The following is a 16279-nucleotide window of genomic DNA, read 5'->3' as shown; positions in this document are numbered from 1 at the left end:
CCATAAGTATATTTTTATTATAACACTCTTGGAAAATATAAGTTTTAATGACTGCATAAGATTACATCATGTAGATGAACCATAATTTATATGACTTTTCCCCTATTTAGGGGGGAGGGCAGCATAGAAATATTATAATAAATATCTGTGTACATTTATCTGTGTACGTGTTCTAATGTGGTTCAGAATGCTTAGCCCAGACCCACCACTTTCTGGAGAAACCTATTTGAACATCAGCCCTTACAACCATGTTATATGCCTTATCACTTCATCCCTGGGCATGTCTGAGAGCACCAGAGTGAACATCTGATACAAAGCAGGCCAATCCAAAGGCTTACCGGTAGCCTATAGTTTGGCCTGGTCTCAGACTTGTCAGGAGGTAGTAGTTATAAGTTGAGCCAATCATCTTCCCCTACTCAGAAATCTAAACAGAGACCCAGAAGTTACAAGTTAGTGATGGGCAATAAAATTGAAAACAATATATTCAAGGATGTGGTGGCAATTATAAGCATACACAGAGTGAGTAAACAGGAGGTCAGTCTGTAGAGAAGAGAGGAATAACCAAAGAGAAACAAAAGTTCTTGAAAGAGTAGCCTCCTTGTCTGATGGCTTTCTACGGCAAATTCTCATATTGAAGCTTCTGTCCTAGTGTTTTCTTTTTCTTTTTTGGTGAGATTTTAAAACATAATGTTATATAACTCAATTTTTATATGAAATAACTTAAGTGGATCTCTGTTCTTTGCAAATAGAACTACCCTAATAACACAACAATGTAAAGCAATTATACTCCATTAAAGATGTTTAAAAAAAAAAATGAAGTACCCTAATAGAGTGTAACTCTATTTCCACAGGATATACACTAGATATGAAATCACTATAGGACAAAGAATAATAACAATTTTAAGGCTTATAATTGGCCAAATAGCTTTACCAAAGCATGTCAATTTACCCTCAACATAAGTAGTGTGTATCAATCATTCTGTACTCTCACTAAAAATAGCTATTACAATTTTTGTTAATGATAGTGGTATTTTCATTGCTTTAATCTGTTGACGTCCTTTGCCATTTTTTAAAGTTGGTGTCCATCTCTTGTATTAACTTAGAAAAGTTCATAACTGTCCTAATCAGGGCAAATATTTTCCCTGTTGTCTTGACTTCCATATGTTCTTAACCTATAGTTTAAATTTTTTTAATGTGGTCAAATTCCTAGGTATTTTTTCTGAGTTCTTCCATTTCATCAAACTCTCAAAAAATGCATGTGTGTTTTCAACCATGGAAAAACCCACTTTGGTGAATTTTAAACATTTTATGTTTAAAATGGTAGAACCTCCTCTAAAAGAAAAAAAAGAAAGAAATCTTGTGCTAATCTTGAACGTGAATCAGAAAAGATGGATGGGGTTAACTTGTGGCTTTGTTTTTGATGAACCAGGCTTCATGAAACCATATGGAGGTTCATGGAACACAGCTTGAAAACCTGTGCTTTAATCAATATATATTAGATCAGTATATATGATATAGGTCATGAGACGAAAGCCTAATTTTATTTTTCACGAAAGAGTTAAATAATTTTCTCAGCACCATTTACTGAATAATCCTTCTATACATAAATCTTTTATCATATGTAAAGTATTTAAGCATATCTACTTAATGTTTTATATATATATATGTAATCCATATACTGGTTTATTTTTAAGCTATTTAGTAATAACTGAGCATCCTGAACATTTTTTCAAATGTACAATCAAGTTCTCAATATTTTAACTTCAATATATCATTTATTATATGTTAGGGCAATCTCATTAATCTTTCTTATAATTATCTTTGCTCTTCTCCAATATCTATTTTTCTTAAAAGACTTTAGAATACTTTTTTCAATTTCACATCTCATTGGGATTTTGATGAGATTGGAAATAAATCTATAAATTAAGAACATCCGCTCTATACAAGTCCCTTTATTTTCAATTAAATGTTTTGTTTTTCATTATTTTCATTCTACATTTTTGCTATTTGTTCCTTTTAAAGAAATTTTAGTATTTCAAACCCTTTTTTGCACCCATTGTATTTTTCTGATTATTACAAGAGTTTAGGAAACTTGGTTTTTATATTATTACCCACCTTAATGGGTTTAATCAGTTCATTTAAAATATTGTAGGCATGCTTTTGTTTGCCTAATAAACATTTGCCTATTCTTTTATATCAATAAATCAATATTGAGCAATCAGTCAATTGAAAATTGGTCAATTGACCAATATCATTTTGCTTTAATCTTTTCTGTTGTAATAGCATATAAGTAAAATTTTAATTCAATCAAGGGTTTTCAAAACTTTTTAAGGGGAGATTTAACCTATTTTGATAAATTTGATTTCCTCTCGCCTTGATCCATGTTCTCCAATTTTTTAGATCATCTTCATGTTGTTTTTGTTTTCTGTCTTTTGCTATAGGCACTGAATATTCTTTGCTTTTATCTTCTCTGTTTTGAAAGAAATATGTTTTTAGTTATTTTAGTTGCAATTTCTAACTTTGTAAAAAAAAATATTTAGACCTTTATTTCTAGAGTTGTTAAAGTCAAGAAGAAAATGTAATGAATCCATGCTATTTAAGGTCAGAGATGTAGCACACTTTCTTTTGCTGTCCTTCCCTCATTTGGTAGCCAAATTTAGCAAATAAAAACACAGGGTGCTGTTAAGTTTGAATTTATATGAACAAATAATTTGTTAGTATAAGTTCCATGCAATAATTGGGACATACTTAATACGAAAAAATTATCATTGTATATCTGAAAATCATACCTAACTGGGTGTCCTGGATTTTATCTGATAACCCTACTTTCCTATCCAGACTTTAACATATAATGCTTTTATACTCAACATTTGTATATTAAATATTTTCTTGTACAACTATTTAATAGTTTTGAAGTTTTGTAAACAAATTAACAATTATTCAAGACTTAACTGCATGTTTAACTGATTTTAGTGTTTGTTACCAGTTCTTTTACACTATGACTTCCACATTCTTGAGCTCTCTTTAAGAAAGGTACATATTTGATATGTTTTCTGTTTTCTTATCTAATTTGTTACCTACAAACGTAAAAGACAGTTTAGTTGATAAGATAAACTATGGGCGATAACATTTTTCAGCCTCACAATTCTGAAGGTGTTATTCTGTTGTCTTTTGACAATTACTGTTGCAGAGGTCTTTAGCCATTTTCCCTCTTTGGTTTTTTTAGAAAACCAGAATCTTTCCACACCTCCTAGTGTCTGAACCTATGAATAAATGTGGAAAACTGGGAAGGGGAATGGGTGAGAGTGTATTATGGTAACCTCATAGTGCAGCACCCCTGCAACAAAAAGCTGGTTCTTGAGTTTTCTGGGTGACAGAAATAACATCTCTAAGATACCCTATCTTGGATAAGGGTCATACATTGTTTTCCGAATTTACTGGCCCTTTAGTTAGTTCTTCAACATTTGAGAACTTGTTGTCTACCAGTTTGAGTTTCAAGTTTTGTGTGTTTTCATTTTTTTCCTGTAGCTTCTTAGGGACTTTACAGGTGAGTCAAGATGCTATTTCATTTATAGCTAGCCAATTTCAATTCAAACCAAAATATAAGAAAATGTTTTGAAGTCAGTGAAAATATAAAATTGAACATACAGTATGACTTCATGCACATGAAAATGCACAGGAAAAAAGGCTTAGAATGAAACAGGATGAAAAGTTTTCTTCTTGACTCTTCTATATATTTTATAATGACTATGCATAATATTTATTGTAGAAAAAGAAAATACATTTTAATTTAAATTATCCTCCTAAGGATCTCCTCTTGAAGCAAATGATTTTTAGTAGGAATTAGGGGAAACAATAAATGTTGCTTGGGATTATTTGGGTTATTTATAGAATTTTCTTCCCAGCAGCATTTACTGGGCTTAAGGTGAAGCTTTGATTAAAGCTGTTATAACTAAATGAACAGAATTATAAGGTTTTTCTTCTGTGATTACTGTGAAGATGTGAATTCTGATCGAACCCCTTATAATACTCATGGCATTTATGAATCTTTTCTCCCATGTGGACTCTTTGATGAATTCGAAGAGCTGAGCTATGGCTGAAACCCTTACCACACTTAGCACATTGATAAGGCTTCTCTCCTGTGTGGACCCTCTGATGAATGTGAAGATTTGAGCTGTGACTAAAGCCCTTTCCACAATCATCACATTTATAGGGTTTTTCTCCTGTATGGACTCTCTGATGAATGAGAAGATGAGAACGCTGACTGAAGCCCTTCCCACACTGTTCACATTTATAGGGTTTCTCTCCAGTATGTACTCTTTGGTGAGTGTGAAGTTTGGAACTCTTGCTGAAGCCCTTCCCACATTCATGACAAGTATAGGGCTTCTCCCCTGTATGGGCCCTCTGATGAATGCGAAGATCTGAGCTGTGACTAAAGTCCTTCCCACAGTCGTCACATTTGTAAGGCTTCTCTCCTGTATGCACCCTCTGATGGATTTGAAGATTTGAGCGCTGGGTAAAGCCCTTACCACAGTCATCACATTTATAGGACTTTTCTCCTGTGTGGACTAACTGATGGATTCGAAGATTTGAACTCTGACTGAAGCCCTTACCACACTCATCACACTTATATGGTTTTTCTCCTGTGTGGACTCTCTGATGAACATGAAGTACTGAACTCCGACTAAAACTCTTACCACACTGATCACACTTAAAAGGCTTCTCTCCTATGTGAAGTCTCTGGTGAATGTGAAGTAATGAATTTCTACCGAGGTCCTTATCACACTGCAGTCTATAGAGTTTCTCTTCTGTGTGGACTCTTTGATGACAGTGAAGACTGGAGATCTGACTGAAGCTCTTACTACACACATTACATATATAAGGTACCTCCCCTGGGTGGACTCTCTGATGAAAGTGAACACCGCAGCTCTGACTAAAATTACTGGCACCTTCATTACATCTGTACGGCTTCTTACCTATGTGGATTCTTGGATGTCTGTATAGGTCCAATCTCTGAGTGAAGCATGCTGTGCTGATGGAGCATGGATACAACTTTTCTCCAAGTTGATTTCTCTTGTGAACACACTGTGAGTTCCAATAATAACTTTCTTTACATTTATTATATCCACAGTATTTCTCTTCCACAGAGCCTTTCAGCAGGTCATTTTGGCATATCTCCCCAATGTACTCTGGAAGGGCTTCCTCTCCTGGGATATAAGAATGCGGACCTATGAGCTTCTGTTCTCTTTCCACAGAGAGATTTTTCCTGGATATGACAACATGGTATCTGCGTCCTTGAAAACCACGTGAATCACTCACATAGATTTCTCTACCATTGTCTTCAGTGTGTTTTGTTTCTAAGGATTGACAAGGTATAAACTTCGTATATTTTAAGTTCCTGGGAATTTTACCTTCAAAAGTCAGTTCATAGTTCCCAAACCCTGGTCCTTGTGTGAAGAGTATTAACCATTCTTGAGAGTGAGAAAGGTGTTGCTGCTTTAGGTCTTTGGAATCTATACCTTGAACCATTTCCACATATTTCTGATTATCATATATCTGAGTGCTGGCATTCCTCCAGCCTTGCCAGCAGGAAAGATGTTCATGTTCAAAATATCTGAATCTTTCTTCTTGGAGTCTGTAGCTCTCTTTCCAGTTTCCTAGAAAAATAAGCAGATAACCCAGTGGTAAGATGAAAGCTGTGCTTAAGAATTTCCAAGTATCTCAATCAACAAGCTCCAGAATTACAGGAATATATGTGTGGGTGCAAGTGGGAAAGAAGTGTTATGACTTAGGCTGCTTCATATTTGGGTGTGGAATTCATTTGTTTTTTCATTCATAGATGTATTCATTCATTCAACAAACATATCTTGAGCATCTACTACTTACCAGGTACTGTTAGAAATAAAAGAGAAAGCCTGACTGGTTTAATGGAAATAGTCTTAAAGACTGAGATTTAATTAGATTACTCTATTTGGGACATTATTATAAGAAATAAAATATTGTTTCTATTTTTCTGTTCTAAAATAGGATAGTAGATTGTGGGAAAAAATTCTCTACTTTATCTACATCTTTGGGAGTTCCCCTTACACAGTGACTCTAGGCTTGGCTATATAATTTGCTTTGGCCACTGGGACAAAAGTGAGACAAGCAGAGATTCGCAAAGCGCTTGTGCATTGGGGCTTGGCCTCTCTTGCTGGTTTTGAAAGTCCTGTGATCACCACCATGTAAATGAGCCTGGGCTGGCCTCCTTGAAGAGAGACATATGGTCAATACATGCCTGTTATAACACTGATACTGACCAACTGCCATTCAGGCTGTCCAGCTTCATCTTAGACCATCCAGCCCCAATCAAGTCACTCAATGATAGAAGATCCACCTAACCAACTAGAATCATGAAAAATAACACAGTTTGTTTTAAGTCACTAAGTTTGGGGTAGTTTGTTATACAGCAAAAGCTAACTTACAAATAGAACATGAAGAGAGAACAAATTGAGGACTGCACAAAATTATGGGCAGAAATCTGTGCTTTAAGTGTAATCTAGAAAATAAATAAGAATCACAAATACCTATTAATTACACAGCCAAAATGTTTGGGAACATATCTTGCTTTCTTTACCTTCTATTTCTCATGGATTTAAGAACCATTTTTGAGAATGGTTCTTCTACCTCAATATAGCACCCTAATAACCAAAATACTCAACAAAACTGGTCCCAGCCAGATGGCTTCACAGGTGAATTCTACCAAACATTTAGAGAAGAGCTAACACCTATCCCTCTCAAACTCTTCCAAAATATAGCAGAGGGAGGAACACTCCCAAATTCATTCTACAAGGCCACCATCACCTTGATACCAAAACCAGACAAGGATGTCACAAAGAAAGAAAACTACAGGCCAATATCACTGAGGAACATAGATGCAAAAGTCCTCAACAAAATACTAGCAAACAGAATCCAACAGCACATTAAAAGGACCATACACCATGATCAAGTGGGGTTTATTCCAGGAATGCAAGGATTCTTCAATATATGCAAATCAATCAATGTGATACACCATATTAACAAATTGAAGGAGAAAAACCATATGATCATCTCAATAGATGCAGAGAAAGATTTTGACAAAATTGAACACCCATTTATGATAAAAACCCTGCAGAAAGTAGGCATAGAGGGAACTTTCCTCAACATAATAAAGGCCATATATGACAAACCCACAGCCAGCATTGTTCTCAATGGTGAAAAACTGAAACCATTTCCACTAAGATCAGGAACAAGACAAGGTTGCCCACTCTCACCACTATTATTCAATATAGTTTTGGAAGTTTTAGCCACAGCAATCAGAGAAGAAAAGGAAATAAAAGGAATCCAAATCACAAAAGAAGAAGTAAAGCTGTCACTGTTTGCAGGTGACATGATACTATACATAGAGAATCCTAAAGATGCTACCAGAAAACTACTAGAGCTAATCAATGAATTTGGTAAAGTTGCAGGATACAAAATTAATGCACAGAAATCTCTTGCATTCCTATACACTAATGATGAAAAATCTGAAAGTGAAATCAAGAAAACACTCCCATCTACCAGTGCAACAAAAATAATAAAATATCTAGGAATAAACCTACCTAAGGAGACAAAAGACCCTTATGCAGAAAATTATAAGACACTGATGAAAGAAATTAAAGATGATACAAATAGATGGAGAGATATACCATGTTCTTGGATTGGACGAGTCAACATTGTGAAAATGAATCTACTACCCAAAGCAATCTACAGATTCAATGCAATCCCTATCAAACTACCAATGGCATTTTTCACAGAACTAGAACAAAAAATTTCACAATTTGTATGGAAACACAAAAGACCCCAAATAGCCAAAGCAATTTTGAGAATGAAAAATGGAGATGGAGGAATCAGGCTTCCTGACTTCAGACTATACTACAAAGCTACAGTAATCAAGACAGTATGGCACTGGCACAAAAACAGATAGATAGATCAATGGAACAGGATAGAAAGCCCAGAGATAAACCCACGCACATATGGTCACCTTATCTTTGATAAAGGAGGCAGGAATGTACAGTGGAGAAAGGACAGCCTCTTCAGTAAGTGGTGCTGGGAAAACTGGACAGGTACATATAAAAGTATCAGATCACTCCCTAACACCATACACAAAGATAAGCTCAAAATGGATTAAAGACCTAAATGTAAGGCCAGAAACTATCAAACTCTTAGAGGAAAACATAGGCAGAACACTCTATGACATAAATCACAGCAAGATCCTTTTTGACCCACCTCTTAGAGAAATGGAAATCAAAACAAAAATAAACAAATGGAACCTGATGAAACTTCAAAGCTTTTGCACAGCAAAGGAAACCATAAGACGAAAAGACAACCCTCAGAATGGGAGAAAATATTTGCAAATGAAGCAACTGACAAAGGATTAATCTCCAAAATTTACAAGCAGCTCATGCAGCTCAATAACAAACAACCCAATCCAAAAATGGGCAGAAGACCTAAATAGACATTTCTCCAAAGAAGATATACAGACTGCCAACAAACACATGAAAGAATGCTCAACATCATTAATCATTAGAGAAATGCAAATCAAAACTACAATGAAAAAAAAAAACTACAATGAGATATCATCTCACACCAGTCAGAATGGCCATCATCAAATAATCTACAAACAATAAATGCTGGAGAGGGTGTGGAGAAAAGGGAACCCTCCTGCACTGCTGGTGGGAATGTGAATTGGTACAGCCACTATGGAGAACAGTATGGAGGTTCCTTAAAAAACTAAAAATAGAACTACCATATGACCCAGCAATCCCACTACTGGGCATATACCCTGAGAAAACCATAATTCAAAAAGAGTCATGTACCAAAATGTTCATTGCAGCTCTATTTACGATAGCCCGGAGATGGAGACAACCTAAGCGCCCATCATCGAATGAATGGATAAAGAAGATGTGGCACATATATACAATGGAATATTACTCAGCCATAAAAAGAAACGAAATTGAGCTATTTGTAATGAGGTGGATAGACCTAGAGTCTGTCATACAGAGTGAAGTAAGTCAGAAAGAGAAAGACAAATACTGTATGCTAACACATATATATGGAATTTAAGAAAAAAAAATGTCATGAAGAACCTAGGGGTAAGACAGAAATAAAGACACAGACCCACTGGAAAATGGACTTGAGGATATGGAGAGGGGGAAGGGTAAGCTGTGACAAAGTGAGAGAGTGGCATGGACATATATACACTACCAAACGTAAGGTAGATAGCTAGTGGGAAGCAGCCGCATAGCACAGGGATATCAGCTCGGTGCTTTGTGACCACCTGGAGGGGTGGGATAGGGAGGGTGGGAGGGAGGGAGACGCAAGAGAGAATAATATGGGAACATATGTATATGTATAACTGATGCACTTTGCTATAAAGCAGAAACTAACACACCGTTGTAAAGCAATTATACCCCAATAAATGTTAAAAAAAAAAAAAACTGGTCCCAGAATAAACTAACCTTATTCCCTAAGAGTTGGGATAATTTACCTACTGACATGACATTTGTGTAGTTCTCCCACATGACCTCTCTGTAGAGCTTTTTTTGAGAAGAATCCAAGAATTTCCACTCCTCCCAAGTAAAATTAACAGTCACATCTTCAAATGTTACTGCCATCTGGTCAAAGATCAGGCTTTCCAGGAAGAAGAAATCTAAGTGAGAAGATGGACAAAGAAAAAGACATTCAGCAGGTTACATAAGTGGTAAACCAAAAAGAAAAAGAAATAACTCCAATAATGAAGAAAAACAAGAAAGGTAAGAGGAGACATAATAAGAGGTCAAGTACTTAAATAATGTATCCAATCATTGAACACCATCACCATCATAAGAAACATTTATATAGCATTTGTCTGCTAACCACTGAGCCAAGTAAGTACTCTTCACATATACTCAAGTAATCCTCACAGCAATCCTATGTTGTAGATACTATTATTATCCTCATTTTACACATTAGTAATAATGGTTGAAAAAGATTAATTCCCAAGATCATGGACCTGGAGATACTGCAGCTAGGACCCAGGTCTACATACTCTGGACCAGAACTATTTGCCAACTGTAACAATATTGCTTCATGTTGCTTATATTATTGCTTCATGGTTGATCACTTTAGACTGTTTACTTCCCACTGTGAGATGAGGAATTAGATTACCACCCGTAGCATTAGCACTAATTTTCTGGTTAAATCAATAAGTAGTACTTATATAATTTTGAATATGATTATATACCATTTTTTTGTGGGGGGGAAATTACCTGTTTAATTTTTATTTAATAAATTTACTGTCCTCAATTTTTTGATTTTTCAAAAGGCTTTATATAATCTATTTTATCAAGTGTCTCATCCCCTCACCCACCCCTTTTATTTTGGAAAAGTCCATCATCCTGCCCCAGTCAGGGCCGGCTACTCGTTAGTGCTCCATTTCAAGTTCATATGACTCTTCTTCTTTTGTGATTTTACACCATTAATTGGGAGGCACATAACAACATGAGTTCAATCAAGCCTGTGAATGTTAAGCCTGTGGCCATCGAAGAAAGCAAAGGTGAGAAACAGGCGAGGTTTTCTTCAAAGGAGAATGTCCAAACACGGTTACTAGGAAAGATTCCCAAGAATCATTTGAATCACTGTATGCCTTACGTCTTTATTACTATCCCTCATAAGTGGCTCATAAGAATTCGAGAGTGAAAAGAATTTTTCTCAAAACTGCTTCACTGTTTATAAGCTTTTAGTGTTGCTAAGACTGATTTAAAGAACAAACAAACTGTAATTCCTTTGTGGGCAACTTTTTCTTTCCTCTCTGGAAATATTTTAGGGTCTTCTTTTGTGGCTGGCCCTCTGCCCCAAATGGTGTATGGATTTGAGTTCACAGGGCTCATCAGTTCACAGGGCTCATCAGTTCCTTTCTTGTCTGTATTACCCTGCTGAGTATTCTAGGATGTAACATCTTCAGCCCTATGTGGCTCTTACTACTATGCCTACTGTTGCCATCCAGGATTTTGTTGAAATTTCTCATTTGCTGATGGCTCTTCGGCTTCATCATTGTAAGTTCATAAATTTCTTGGTTTTTTACTATATCTATGCAGTTTTAGAAAGTAGAAGAGATAAATGCATGTATTCTGTCTAAAAATATTTTAGTAGAAAGAATAAATCATAAGTTGGTTATGTGACAAATTCATTTTTCTTTGATGACACATTCTCAATTGTAAAGTTCAATTTAAAATGTTCAGTAAATACTAAGAGTTAGGAATTTATTTTAAAAAATATACTAGAGATTAAGAGCCTCATTTTTTTTTTTACTGAAAGTTCATAAAAATTATAACAATGCTGAAGTAATATAAGTAAAAATTAAGTCTACCCTCCCCAAATAATTTAAGAAATAACCACTATAGTTTTCACTGTGTCCTTACGGACCTTTTTTCATACATACATACCCCACTAATGTTTTTTTCATAACACAGACATGATAATTCTGCAGTCTGCTTTTTTTACATAATATGTAGTATACAACTTCCCGTTTCAGTACATATAGGCCTATGTTATTCGTGGTGATTTTAAAATATGTCCAGAAATTATTTGATACCTTTCCCTTCAAAAGGTGGAGCCTAATTCCCCACCCCTTGAATGTGGCCTGGGTTAGGGACTTACTTCTGATGAACAGGAAAAAAAAGCAGAAGGGGAGGCAATGGTGTGCAGCTTTCAAGACTAGCTCATAAAAGGCACTGCAGCTTCCTCCATGCTTTTTTTCTTGGATCAGTCACTCTAGGAGAAGCTACCTAACACACTGTATGAATAGTCAGGCAGCCCTGTAGAAAGGCCCATGTGCTGAGGAACTGAGGCCTTCTGTCCTCAGTAAGAAATGAGGCATCTGCCAACAGCCATGTGAGTGAACCATCTTAGAAGTGGATCCTCCAGCCCAGTGAAGGCTTCCAATGAACTGTAGTCCTGCTGACAGCTTGACTGCAACCTCGTGTGAAACCCTGAGCCAGAACCACACTGCTATACTGTTCCCAGATTCCTGACCCTTAGAAACTGAGATAATAAATGTTTGTTGTTTTAAGCTGCTACATATAATTTATTATGCAGAAATAGATGGTTGATGTATTGTTGTAAAAGTTGCATAGCATTTCATGTTATGATGTTCCAAAATTTAACTGTTCCCATACTGATGAAGATTATTTCCAGTTTTCTGGCTATCATAATACAGCAGTGAACAACTCTCTTAAATACATCATTGAACCCTCGTAATATTTCTAGAAGATACATTTCCAGAATTAGAACCACCAGGCATGTGCATTTCAGTTTACTAAAAAACACTGTAAAACTTTGAAAATATTTTTAAAAATTTGTTAAAAATATTCTCCCCCACTAGAAAGTTAAAAGCGGAATACCTACATTCAAAATTAGTAAGTACAAGTCTACAGAGGAAAAAAATTATAGAAAGCATAAATTAAGATGGCAAGTAAAATTATTAATAGACAAAAGGATACTAAAACAGTTTTAAAATATAGAGGCATATTGCTTAGAAGACACTCCAAACTACTGAATTCTAGAAGATTAAAAATGAAAAGACAGGCTAATCTATAACAGAAAAATATAGACAAAAATAAAGTAGGGGCTTCCCTAGTGGCGCAGTGGTTGGGAGTCCGCCTGCCGATTCAGGGGACGCGACGCGGGTTCGTGCCCCGGTCCAGGAAGATCCCACATGCCGCAGAGCGGCTGGGCCCGTGAGCCATGGCCGCTGAGCCTGCGCGTCCGGAGCCTGTTGCTCCGCAACGGGAGAGGCCGCAGCAGTGAGAGGCCCGCGTACCGGAAAATAAATAAATAAATAAAGTAAGTTTTGCAATATTAATATTACATAAGGTAAAATCAAAGGAAAAAGTATTACCCGAGATTAACAGAGTAATTTTATGAGAAATGAAATTATTGCTCTTGGTGTACCACCCACCACAATTAAGATTTTGTCAGAATTGCTCCAAGACTGTATATCAGAGGGTGGGGGGGTGAGAGAAGATGGGGACCATATGATAGCAAAAATAACAGTAATTATAGTAAATGTGTATAGGTTAATCTTACAGATTAAAAGACACAGATTTGTAGGTTAAAAAAATGAGATTCAACATGTGGTTTAGAAGAGACACACTAAAAAGAAAAAAAACATGGGAATAAAAGGACGGAACAACATATTCCACACAAATATGAACCAAAAGAAAGCTGTAATGACAAACTTAACTTCAGCTGGGATAAAATTTATGGCAAAAAGCTTGTAACTATGTGTGGTGATGGATGTTAACTAGACATATTGTGGTGATCATTTTACAATATATACAAATATAGAATCATGTTGTATACCTGAAACTAATGTCAGTTATATCCCAATAAAAAATTTATGGCAAAAATATAAGGGACAAAAACACAGTTTTTTTTCTGTATTAATAAATAGTAAGACCAAAAAATATCCATTATAATTAAACTGCACCCACAAATAAAATTTCAAAATGTGTTAAGTAACAACTATCGTAAGTTCAAGGAGATATAATATATACACCATTGACTGTAATTATAGATATTAATACACTCCTCTCAGAAAATGATAGATCAAGTAAAACCAAAGAACTCAACAATATAAAGACTAAACAGTACAATTAATACTCGAGTTATTTTTTCTGTGTTGAATTCTATACTCCCAAAATACTAAATACACATTATTTTCATGAACCCACAATACTGTTACAAGATTGACCATGTATTGGTCTATAAAAGGAATCTCAATAAATTCCAAATTATCAACATAATGCAGAATACATTCTCTAGATACAAGGTAATAAAATTAGGAACTATTAACAATGGAATTTAAAAATCCACACTTCTGGAACCCAAGTAACATATTAAATAGCCCTTAAACTTAAAAGGAAAATATAATGATAATTAAGAAAATTTGAATTGAATAATAATAATTACACATCAAAATTTTCAAGACCCAGATAAATAAGTACTAAAAGGAAATAAGAATGGCTACATATAATCAACCTAAGCATTCAACTCAGAAACTCAGAAAACAAAAACCCTCCCCCTCTAAAAACAAAGAGCAAACTTCAAAAAAGAAGGATAAAGCTGAAAGTCAAAGGGGCAATAAACAAATAGATGATGTGGAAATGCATAAGGCCAAAAGATGCTCTTAAAAATTTAATGTCAAAAAAAAATTTAATAAGTCAGATCTCTGCAAGTCTAATTTTTTTTTGAAAAGATGATTATAAACAAAATACTGGACAAAATGAGGAAATAACCACAGACATAAGACTTAAAATAATACAAGAGCATTATGAACTATATGCAAATACACTTGAACATCTATATAAAAGGACAAATTCCTAGTACACAATGCCAATATAAAATGCCAAAATAGATTTTAAGAGTAATATAAAATTACATACCAGTAGGTATTAAAGGAAACTGAAATGGCAGCCAAGATTCTTTCTCCCTCCCCCAAAATCAAAGGCCCAAGGAGTTTTACAGTTGAGTTCTCGCAAATGTTCAATTAACAGTTAATTACTATTATAATCAAATTGTTTTAGAAAATAGAAAGTGAAAATTACTAGCTCATTATATGGCCAGTGTAATACTGATTACAAGACCTGATAAGAACAATACAAAAGAAAACTATAGGCCCATTTTTAAGTTTGATAGATATGTTAAAAATCCTAAATAGATATTAGCTAACTGAATTCAGATATGTATGAAAAAATGATAAAGCATAATTTATAACAGGAATGGAGGACAGTTCAACATGAGAAAATTAATCAACATAATTCACTATACTAATAGACTACAGAAGAAAACCACAATTACCTCAACTGATGCAGAAAAATTGTGATAACGATCATAATGTTCACCGCCTATAAAGGTCTTACAAAAACTTTTAGCCAACTAGAAATAAAAAGAAACTACCTAAATTGGTAAAGGTTATATACTGATACTAAGAATCTACATCAAACATTAAGCTTAATGGAGAAATTTTATACGTATTTCCTTTACGATGGTAACAAGAATGCCCACCATCACCACTGCTTTCAAAATAGTACTAAGGGTTCTGACAAATACTATAAGAAAAGAAAAAGAAATAAGAAGCTAAGGATTAGAAGAAAAAACATAAAATGTCATTATTTGCATATGTTATGGCAATCTACCTAGAAAAACAAGAGTATGTGGATAAACCATAAACTGATGAAAAAGCTCAGCAAAATTACCAGACACAATAAAGCAAAAGCATCACGGTATCAGCAACCAACTACCAGAAAACAAGATACTCACGACAGCAAAACAACCTAAAAAACAACTATCTTATAAAAAGATAGTTTTATCTTTGAAGACAACTTTCAAATTCCAATAAAGTAGAAAAAAGATTATCTGAATAAAGGGAGAAGCATGCCTCCATGTTCTTGGATGAGATGACTCAAATTCAATATACCTCCAGTCGAATTTCTAGCTGGATTTTTTGAGGAACACGATATACTTTTTTTCCCTAAAATTTATAGGGAGGGAAAAGAAGTCCATAAAGACTTAAGTAAACCAAGCAGGAAGACTTGTTCTACTAGATACTGACATACCACCAAACTACAGTAGTAAAATCAGAACAAATAGACCAGTAGAACAGAATTGAGGACTCAGAGCCTAAGCAATGTACTTGTTTATATATGAAAACTTATTAACAATAAAGATGGCATTAAAAATCAAAGAAGAATGGATTATTTACACTAGATGGTGGTGTGAAACTGATTAACTTTATGAGAAAAAATAAAGCTGGATTCCAATTTGATATCATATACAATGGGACACTAGATGGATTAAACACTTAAATGTTAAAAGGAAAGTTATAGAGTTAGTAAAAGAAAATGTTAGGATTGAAAAACATTTACCATTGTTAAATGAATCCAAGGGCCAGTTCTTTGGGGGGGAAATATTAACAATAAAATAGATCAATCCCTGACTAGCTATAAAAGAAAAGAAAAAGGGGTTGGCACAAAGAGAAAAAAGTTAGAAATGAGATGAGTGAAAAAGCAACAGATAAAAATTTAATTGAACATTAGGTGGGCACTTTCCACCATTCTTTAGAACATAAATCTGAATGGGAAATGTATTTTTTCCTAGAAAACCATTTGATTAGCCCCAAGAAAAGGGAAAAATTCTGAACAGATCAGATATTTTGAAAGAAACTGGTCAAGTTATCAAA

At 34.7% G+C, this 16279-nt stretch overlaps 1 protein-coding gene across 1 annotated transcript; it reads right to left on the bottom strand.

Annotated features, from left to right (window-relative positions):
* Positions 1 to 3822: 3822 nt before the first annotated feature.
* On the bottom strand, positions 3823 to 9674 carry ZNF214 (zinc finger protein 214). Its single transcript, XM_060157808.1, has 2 exons — positions 9548 to 9674; positions 3823 to 5657 (listed from the first exon to the last, which is right to left on the bottom strand). The coding sequence occupies exons 1-2, from the start codon at positions 9672 to 9674 to the stop codon at positions 3967 to 3969; spliced, it is 1818 nt and encodes a 605-aa protein (XP_060013791.1). The 3' UTR covers positions 3823 to 3966.
* Positions 9675 to 16279: the final 6605 nt, after the last annotated feature.

Source organism: Lagenorhynchus albirostris, chromosome 9 (genome assembly GCF_949774975.1).
Source record: "Lagenorhynchus albirostris chromosome 9, mLagAlb1.1, whole genome shotgun sequence".
Lineage (NCBI taxonomy): Eukaryota > Metazoa > Chordata > Mammalia > Artiodactyla > Delphinidae > Lagenorhynchus > Lagenorhynchus albirostris.
Note: the sequence above shows the minus strand (reverse complement) of the source record. Positions and strands in the feature narration are given on the sequence as shown.